General features: G+C 48.0%; 1 protein-coding gene across 1 annotated transcript in view; it reads left to right on the top strand.

Moving 5' to 3' along the window:
• The window catches only part of LOC112125825 (zinc finger protein RFP-like), a 26,693-nt gene extending 17,473 nt beyond the window's left edge, over positions 1 to 9,220 (top strand). Inside the window, exons 9-12 of the mRNA XM_024224197.1 lie at positions 4,297 to 4,407; positions 6,515 to 6,693; positions 7,545 to 7,648; positions 9,091 to 9,220. Of these exons, the coding sequence (XP_024079965.1) occupies positions 4,297 to 4,407; positions 6,515 to 6,693; positions 7,545 to 7,648; positions 9,091 to 9,220 (524 nt within the window). The remainder of the gene's footprint in view (positions 1 to 4,296; positions 4,408 to 6,514; positions 6,694 to 7,544; positions 7,649 to 9,090) is intronic.
• The last annotated feature ends 1,079 nt before the right edge of the window (positions 9,221 to 10,299 follow it).

A 10,299-nucleotide genomic window follows, 5' to 3' on the forward strand; every position in this document is an offset into this window, starting at 1 on the left:
TTTTTTTTTTTTTTTTTTTTTTTTTTTTTTGGTCGCTGCTGCTGCCTGATTGGTTGGTTACTTCCAGTTTTACATGGTGTCTGGTCGACCAGTCAGTCCATAACTCTGGCTTTCATATCTTTGAGGTTCTACTGTAATTGGACCCCCAATGCCCCGCCCCTGCTCTGTCTCTTCCCCCAGGCTCCACGCCATTCTCCAAATCTCCCTCCCCCCCAAGCCCTGCCTCCACTGCTTGCTCTGCTCGTCTCTTCCCAACCCCAGGTGTCTCCCCCCCTCTCCCCCCCTGCAGTTCCTGGATCATCTCAAGGAGCCTGCCTGCAGGTAGGAGGTGGTCCCGGCTGAGCAGGGGCTGGCATGGGTTAATGACCTGGTGCCTCCCCCCGCCCGGTGGTAACCAGGTTTTTGGTTCAGGTGCCATTTAGGGTTGCCAGGTGCCAAAAACCAGACACCTCGCAACCCAAAATGGCACCTGGAGACAGATGCCAAAAACCAGACTGGTGGCAACCCCACCCTATCCTCTTCCTCGCCTCTCCCTGCCCCCATCCCCTTTCGTCTCCCCACCTGCCCTTTTCCCACTCCCCCCATCCCTTTCTCTTTCCCCTGCTCCTTTCCCCATCCCATCCCCTTTCCTCTCCATGTTGTCCCCTGTCCCACGCCCCCATTCCCTTCTCTTTCCCCTGTTCCCCCATGGGCACTCGCCATGATACAGAAACAGGACCCAGTGCACGTAGACGATGATGACTGGCACTAGGACCCAGGAGCTGCCATCCTCAGCCTGGGGGGAGGGGCCAAGGGAGCCAGCTCCGCATGGGAAGGTGCAAAACCCCGACACTCTGCAACCCTAGTCCTGGCCCCAGGGAGTAGGGGTTGCTCCGTCCTCTAGGCATCCCCCCACCTCCGGCCAGGCTCCATAGCTGCTGAAGCCCCTGCAGTCAGGTTCCCTGGGGTCAGTGCACAGTGCGTCCTTAGGGCTTAACCCCTTCCTGCCCACGCTGCAGCCAGGGAACAGGAGGTGGCTGGGTTATGTTGGTGGCCAGCAGCAACCTGGAGGTGTTAGCTGTCTTTCTGCACTGTGCAGTCAGGAAGGGATGGGACAGGGGCTGCTTCGAGCTGCGGAGGGACAAGGGATGAGCTCTGCAAAGACACAGACCAGGTCATTCCTTCCCCCCCCTCCTCCTGCCTGTGGCTGGAAGGAACTCCTATCTGACCCTGCGTGCCTCCCCCCATGCATTGCCTCTGATTTGAGGCCTAAAAGTTAAAGCTTTATAAACCGTTAAAACACAAATTGTCAAAGTATACAAAGTAAATATCTTTAAATCAATAAACCATGCCTATTTTTAGTATTCATTCACTAGCCTATTTGCAACAAGCCCAATTCAGAAGTCTGAATCACTGGATTTTTACTTTAATAAATACATTCTCAAGCAGCATTTTTCTTACTTTGCCTATCTTAGATTTCAATTATTATTTCAATGGACATATTTTTTCACTGGTTTGTGTGTGTACTGAAAGTGATGTTTACCAACATTTACCGATTAAAAAAATCGAATCCTTCCAAGCCCAGTTAACTTTGACTGTGTGAGCAGTTTCAGTGAAGACAATGGGCTTCTATAATTTGACCTAAATAATTATTTCCATTAGCTGGTAGCAATTGTGAGCTCATATTCTTCATGTTGACTAGCTACCAGGGTGACTCAAGACTCCTGTAGCCAGAATGTTACATTACTTTATACTCCTGAGTTGCGGACTGAAGGCTTGATGTTGAAATGCCGGCTCATTATCTGCTTTGTGTTTGTTAGGAAAGCCAAGTTTCATTAATATTATAGGTAATCCAAGCAGTACAGAGACAGGCATACTCTGTGGTGTTAGTGTGAAGTAGCAAAATGCTTATACTGTATATTTATAACACTCAGGCTTGGTCTACACTGGGGGGGGGGGATCGATCTAAATTACGCCACTTCAGCTATGTGAATAATGTAGCTGAAGTCGATGTACTTCGACCTACTCGCCATGGTGTCTTCACTGTGGTGAGTCAACTGCTGCCGTTCCCCCGTCGACTCTGCCTGCGCCTCTCGCTCTGGTGGAGTACAGGAGTCGACGGGAGAGCGCTCGGGGGTTGATTTATCGCATCTAGACTAGACATGATAAATTGACCCCCGCTGGATAGATTGCTGCCTGCCGATCTGGCTGGTAGTATAGACATACCCTCATTCTCTCTTCTCCAGTCTTACTCTGACCCCCTTTGGCTAGCTAATGTGTCAAAGCTGTGTCTCCTGCATGGTGTCATCTTCTGACTGTGAGGCCAGATTTGCACTACAGTCTTATTTGGTATAGCTACGTCACTCAGTTATACCGACCTAACCGCCAGTGTAGACAGGAGCTTCTCCCGTCAACATAGCTACCGCCACTCCCGGAACTGGATTAACTATGCCAATGGGAGAAGCTCTTCCATCCGCATAGTAGCATCTTCACTAAATTGCTACTGTGGCACAGCTGTACCAGTGCAGCGTTTTAAATGGAGACCTGCCCTCAGTGTAACAACACACCCGAGATGAGTTGCCAGAAAGGGTTAGAACCTGGCACCTTTAGCACTACTGTGTAGATACCAACTACGTTGGCTACAGCAATAATTTTGTTAGCGTTTAGCAGTTGTAGGCTGTTATCCTCTTGTGACACCCGTGCCCTGTGGGAGCCACCTGAGGTCACTCAATTAGGGTGAACTGCAAACAGAATGGGGCGGACAAACCCCAAATGCTGGTGGATATTCCAATATTTCGATTTATCAAGCCAGCCCAAAACAGCTTCTGTATCGCCTCATTGGTTACTCAGAAGTCCAAATAACGCAGTTCCCTTAAAGTGCCCAGCCTCAGGCCTCCATTTAGGTACACTTGTCAATATATGATGGTTACTGAAAATCTTATTTCATATAAAAGAAAAGGTTCTTCCGATCTCAAAGGATCAGCCACATGCCCAGGTCCAATTGCAACGTAGATCTTACCCAAAATACACACTTATAGCCAATTCTTATTAACTAAACTAAGAATTTATTTAAAAAAAAAAAAGAGTGAGAGTGTTGGTTGAAAAATCAATATACATACTGTGACGGGGCAAGGCCAGATGCCTATAGAAAAGTAGTGGGAGATAGCTATATTAGCCCCAGGTTAAACAAATCACTGCTACCAGGGTAATTAAATGGCAGCTGCTCCAGGTCAATTAAGACACCTGGGGCCAATTGAGAGCTTTCCAGAAGCCAGGGAGGATGCTAGGTTGATTGGGACACCTGAAGCCAATCAGGGCTGGCTGAAACTAGTTAAAAGCCTCCCAGTTAGTCAGGTGGGTGCATATCAGGAGCTGTGAGAAGTTGTGCCGTTGGAGAGACTGAGCTGTACACACCATATCAGGCACAAGGAAGGAGGCCCCGAGGTAAGGGGGAAGTGGAGCTTGAGGAAGTGGGGGCTGCTGTGGGGACTCTGTCCCTCAGGCAGCATCCATTGTGTGCTTTCCAAAGTCACTCACTATTGCAGCTGCTGCCACTGATCACAAGGGGTCTCTCAGCGTCACAAGGGATGGGAGAACGTCTATTAGCTCAGAGTTCTGCTCTAACAAGCATCCACACATTTAAGGGTGAGATTTTCAAAAGGGATTTGTGCTCCTAACTCCCAGGTGCTTTTGAAAATTCCAGCCCAGTAATCTGAATTATCCAGACGTTGAAAATCTCTCTCCCAGAGCCCCATCTCCTCTGACATTGGACCACACTCCTCTTATAGGCTCTGCAACCTTCCCGTCCCAGATCCACCCCTGAAGATCTGGGAGGAGGGTCATCCCTGACAGTAGCACTCATGAAAATCCAGAGTGGGTTAAAGACTCCTGAGCCCACAGTGATGTTCTACAGAAGGTCGAAGTGGGTGGGGAATGGTCAGAACTCTGCCTCTGCGAGGGGAGACGGGAGACTGTCCCAGTTTCAAAGCAGGTTGACTTCTCAAGCTTCATGGTGGTGGTGTCTTAACTTTACTAGGCTGGTTTGTCCATCTTTTCTGCTTCAGGGCTAAATGCAGCCTCTAAATAATGGGTTCAGGAGGGAATTGTCCCTGGGGGCACGTTGTCTCTGATCTCCTACCGCGGGTTCTTGCCCTTTCCTCTGAAGCATCTGGTGTTGGCCGTGGTCAGAGACAGGACACCAGGCGAGATGGACCCAATGGTCTGATCCAGTCTGACAGTTTTTATGTTCCTATCCCCAGTGACCCTTCCTCACCTCTAGAGCAGCTCAGTGAGTATTGATGGCTTCTTCTTTTATAGGTCATTGGTTTGACTCCAAGGTGAGGAGAAGTGGTGCATGGAAAATCCTAGCTGCTGTCGTAGCTGCAGTTCTACTTGCAGTTATCCTTCCCGCAGTGATTGCTTGGTCAGGTGAGTGTGTAACCCAGCTCTGTGTGTTCCATTCCGACCTAGAACTGTCCTAATGACATGTCCTGTCCTCTCTGGTTTCACGCACATCAGCTGCCTGCAGTTACAATGCCACAGCCTTGCTGCGGGGCCTCCTGCTCCTTCTATTGCCAGTCCAGCCAGAACAGAACCTCAAAGGGTTAAACATGCACAGTTAGTGCAATATATAGACTTCTGGTCTGATCCCATCTGCCTTGCCTCTATGAAGTCCTCCTCTTGCATCTTATGTTTAGGTGCCACAAGTACTCCTGTTCTTATGTTTACAGCAAAGCATCAGTGACGCCTGCTGGTTGATTTTATGCACTGCATGCATCTTAAAGCAAGGGTATCAAACGCATTGGCAGAAGAGAGCCAAATTCCATTTTTAATTATGGTCTACAGCTGGTCTCCCAATGATGCCAGTGGTAGGTCTGAACAGAGATTGAGGTGGAATCTGGCCTTTTGTACTAACTAAGCTCTTGATTATTGTCATGATGTATTGCTAAGTCAGTCACTTACTGTCACATTCAGCATCACTGAGTGGGGGAACTTGCTTTTCTCTGGAACCCTGCTATTCCTGCTCTTTGTTGCTTTTTCTCTCCCATCCTCTTTTCTTTATTTCGCTTCCCCTTCCCTGTTATTTCTGTGCTCCTTTCTTCCCTCTGCATTCCCTTCCTTGCGGCTGTTCTCTAATCAAACGCTCCAGGAGTTTCACTCCCACATCTCTCATATCCTGTCTGCTGAAATGACAATTAACTATTTAATGCTGGTATTTAACATGTCATCCTGAGGGTTTAAAGTGAACACTGTAATGAGACGTATCAGAGGGGTAGCCGTGTTAGTCTGTATTCACAAAAACAACGCGGCGTCCGGTGGCACCTTAAAGACTGAGGCCTGGCCTACACTAGGACTTTAATTCGGATTTAGCTGCGTTAATCCGAATTAACCCTTCACCCGTCCACACTACAGAGCCAGTTAATTCGAATTAAAGGGCACTTAAAATCGATTTCTGTACTCCACCTCGACGAGCGGAGTAGCGCCTAAATCGATTTTGTTAATTCGAATTAGGGTTAGTGTGGCCGCACACCACCGAATTACTGTGTTTAAGTTAATGGGGTAGTGTGGCCGCACACCACCGAATTAATGTGGTTAAAAACCGAATTAAGGTGCTTAGTGTGGCCGCGCACAATCGAATTTATACAACCTGTTTCCCAAATTCGAATTATCTAAATTCGGATTAATCCTGTAGTGTAGACATACCCTAACAGATTCATTTGGGCATAAGCTTTCGTGGGTAAAAAACCCACTTTTTCAGATGCAATGAGATTAATTGACGTGGAGGGCAATTCACACCTCTCAGAGCAATTGGCTCAGGATCTCTCTAAACTCAAGCAGATGTTGCAGCATGGAGTGGCTTGGGTCACATTTGGACGACTCTCTTTGCTACCATGAAGACTAGAATGTGATGTTTTTAAAAAGGTGAAAGCTGAGTGGCTACAGGGAGGCAGTGTTGTCTAGTAGATAGAGCACTGGAATGGGTCTCAAGCCCTGGGTTCTATTCCTAGCTCTGCCACTGGGTGATCTTGGTCAAGTCACCGCTTACAGCTGTGCCTCAGTTTCCCCATCTGTAAAATGGGGATAATGATACTGACCTCTTCTGTAATGCACTTTGAGATTAGGTATTTTTATTATCGTTACAGAATTTGACTATGCCAGGCAGGTTGCCGGGGGGAGGGGGAGATTACTGTTCACTTCCATGGGAGCAGCGTTAGCCCAGCACTTAGAAGTTTTGAGAGTCCTACCCTAAATGGGAAAGCTGTTCCACATCCCTGCCCTAAAGATAACACCCAGAGCTTGTATCTGTGAATAAATCTGCTAGATGGGCATTTTTGCTTTACAGACTGGGGGGTTCTATCAACCTCATTTTAGAGTAGGAGCTTAACTTTAGTTTGGGGATCATTTCTCTCTGTAAATCTCATCCTGTTTTATTGCTGATGCTTCTAGACCCTTGCAGCAGCCACCAGATTTTCTGAAAACTGTGTCTGAGGTGGGGTGGAAGAAAGAGATGCTCTTACCCTTTTTTACTTTTCAGTGTCAAAGGCCAGTGTGACTCCTCCCGACAGTCCTGCCGCCTGCTGCCCTGAACACTGGATTGGGTACCAAGGAAAATGTTACCTTTTCTCTGACGATGAAGCAGACTGGACCTTCAGCCAACATTCCTGCTCTTCCCACGGTGCCTCCTTGGCTTGGCTTGACACCCTGCAGGAAAAGGTGATGAAATTATAAAAAAAAAAAAAATAGAGATGATTGTATGTACAGAGTAAAGTTAGCTCAGCCCAGGAGAAAAAGAATAGCACCCCCCGAAGTGAGGCAGCTGCTACCTCCCAAAACCGAGCGAAGCCATTGCTGAATGCAAAACACAAAATATCTGTATTTGCATTGTAACAGTGAGCCTCAATTGAGATCAGGGCCCTGTTGTGCTGGGCGCTGCACAGACACACAGCGAGAGACAGTCCCTGCCCCAGCTGAGATCAGGGCCCCATTGTGCTGGGTGCTGCATAGACACACAGGAACGTCTTTCACTGTGTAGATGATTTTACACTCTAAATATTCAAGACAGACAAAGAGAAGATTATTATCCCCATTTTACAGATGTTGGACTGAGGCACAGGGGGAATATGGGACTCGGTGTTGGCCTTATCTATACAGGGAGAGAATATCCGATACTAGAACAGTCTAGCAGGCAAAGGAAGAGGGAGATCCAGAGATGTTGAAACGAGATAAATTCAACCTGGAAGTAAGGCACAACGTTTTGTCAGTGGTTAATTACCCATGGGAGCAGCTTCCGGAGGGAGGTCATGGATTCTCCGTCACTTGCAGTCTTTAAGTCAAGCGTGGATGACTTTCTGAATGACACACTCTAGCTCAACCAGAAGTTATGGGCTGGTTACAGGAGTAACTGGGTCACTCCTCACTGGAGTCACTTCTCCTTGTCCTTGTTGTGCAGGAGGTCAGGCTAGATCATCTGATGGTCCCTTTTGGCCTTCGGATCTAGGATCTGAGAGGTGAGTCCATAGAGGTTTGGTTTGTAATGTCTATTTCACCTTTGCATTCTTCAAAAGGATTTCTTGATGCGACATAAGGGCAACCTTGATCCCTGGATCGGTGTCAGAAAGGAACCGGGCCAGCCCTGGAAGTGGACAAATGGCTCAGCATTCAGCGACTTGTGAGTTCCTTTCTATTTACTCTCTTGGGTCACAGGCAGCTGTGGTGGGGGCTCCCCTGTCTGTTGGTTGGTTCTAAACACCTACCCCTGGCTGTGGGATGGATGGAGACCCCTCCTACAGTCCTTGGGGAGGCAGTTCACCCAGAAATCATTCCAGCACCTTCATTGACAAATGCACAGTCCAACTGCCCCTCCAGCATCAGTCCTTCATTCACCAATCGGAGTATTTCCTTCCCTTTGGGCTCTGGCTGATTCTCAAAGGCCGTGCAGGCTCACAGAGACCAGAGCTGCTCCTTTAGCAGGAAGGATGGCCTGATGGTTACAGCACTGACCTGACACTAGGAGACCTGGGCTTAATTCTTTACTCTGTCACAGACTTCCTATATAACCTTGATCAAGTCTGTTAGCCTTCCTGTGTCCCATCTGAAAAAATTGGGATAAAAGCAGGGGAGCAGTGAGGATAAATACATTAAAGATTGTACGGTGCTCTGCTACTATGGTTGGGGTGTAGATAAGGACCTGAGCCTGATAAATAGAATCTGTCCTCTACCTCTCATCTTGCTGTATCCCGGCAGCAACACATGCCCTGTTTTGCAGCCTGTGCAGTCCCTTCTCCAATAGGAGAAGAGCTGGAAGTAAGGCAGGGTTTCCTGCCAGCCAATCAGGGCTCTGGGAGCAGAGGGCCGGTCCATTCACACTGCCCATATGTGGAATTGAAGTTCCACACAAAAGGCTGAATACAGACAGACCCACTGGAAATAATCACCGGTTCTTAGTCTGCTTGCATAACAATTCAATATTTTCACTAGGACTTGGACTCAAATTCTGTGCTGACTCCACAGGGTAGAACTAACAGGAGAGATGTTAATAGCAGGGGAGAAATTCCGTTGTCAGGGAGGTAGCAGAAAAGACTTATGGTTCATAGGCCTTGTAATTACTGCTAAGTGAAATTTTTTCCGAATAGCAGATTCAGCCACACTGAAATGTTTTGTGAATCATGTTGGCTTCACTAGATTTTTTTTTTTTTTTTTTTTTTTAACTGAAACAGAGAAAATCCTGAAAAAAATCAAAATATTTTGATTTACCATTTGAAATAACTTTTTTTTATTTTGGAACTGCCTTTAATATTAAAAAAACAAAATATTTTAAAATCGTAAAAATCAAGTGTTTCAGTTTTGCCAAACGAAATCGTTTGGGGTCAAAATGTTTAAACTTTTTGATTCTCCAAAATTTTTAAAAAATGTCATTTTCAGGTCAACATAGAACAATTTTTTTTATTTTTTTTGGAATTGCCAGTGAACTGAAAAATCCATTATTCACACTCTATGTGTAATGGCCTCATACACAGGGGTCAATTTCATTCTCTCAAGAGTCCTCTGAGATGAGAAGGACAGGTCTGACCCCTGACTGATTGTAGCTTCATTGCTCTTACTTTTTTGCAGGTTTCAAATAGGAGGAGGAGGAGAATGTGCCTATATATATGGAATCACTGCCCGCAGTTCAACGTGCGACACAAAGAGGAACTGGATCTGTAGCAAACCTGATGAATTTGCGAAGAGAAAGATTTCTTAAGAACTATTACCCTGTGCCGTTTTGATTTTGTCGCTTCTTGGGGTACCAAGAAGGAAGGTTTTGTTTTTTGTTTCATGTGGCTTAGGTGGTCAGTAAGCTTGGCTGCCCATGATCTATAGCAGGGGTCTCAAACTCAAATGATCACGAGGGCCAAATGAGGACTAGTGCATTGGCCCGAGGGCCGCATCACTGACACCCCCCTCGCTGGCCCCGCCCCCACTCCACCCCTTCCATGAGGCCCTGCCCCTTCCCTGAAGTCCCCAACCCCTCCCTGCCCCCAGGGGGTGCAGGAGGGGTGTGGGGTGCGGCAGGGGGCTCCGGGCAGGGAGTTGGGGTGTGGGGTGCAGGAGGGGTGAGGGATTCAGCAGGGGTGCGGGGTGCGGCAGGGGGCTCCGAGCATGGGGTTGGGCTGCAGGAGGGGTGTGGGGTGCGGCAGGGGGTTGGGGTGTAGGAGGGGTGCGGGGTGCAGGGGGGGCTCCGGGCAGGGGGTTGGGCTGCAGGAGGGGTGCAAGGTGGGGGAGGGGGGCTAAGGGCGGGGGGTGGGGGGGCTGCAGGGATGTGGTGCTGGCCACTTCAGGGATCCGGCCCATGGGCTGTAGTTTGCCCACCCCTGGCCTGGAGGTAGGCAGAGGAGCAGGCGGGGGGAGGGGGGACCACGTGTTTGAGAACCCTGGTCTGTAGTTACTACGTGTTTCCTGCAGCTCTGAAAATGAAGCACTTAAGTTCTTTTTTTAATGTTGGGCTGCTGTTCAGCTGTTCTTATGGTCAATGATTTCAGTCTTTTGTGGTTTTTACATTGTTCAAAACATAGTATGTACATATAGTTCTGCTGAACGGTTCTAAGCAGTGGTTTTCAGACTTTTGTACGGGTGACCCCTTTCACACAGCAAGCCTCAGAGTGTGACCCTCCCTTATAAATTTAAAAACACTTTTTAATATATTTAGCACCATTATAAAGGCTGGATGCAAAGCAAGGGTGGGGTGGAGGCTGGCAGCTCACGACCCCACCATGTATTAACCTCGTGACTGCCTGAAGGGTCCCGACCCCGAGTTTGAGAACGCTTGTGGTAATAGATGCC

Source organism: Terrapene carolina, unplaced genomic scaffold (genome assembly GCF_002925995.2).
Source record: "Terrapene carolina triunguis isolate 2854851 unplaced genomic scaffold, T_m_triunguis-2.0 Scaffold31549, whole genome shotgun sequence".
Lineage (NCBI taxonomy): Eukaryota > Metazoa > Chordata > Testudines > Emydidae > Terrapene > Terrapene triunguis.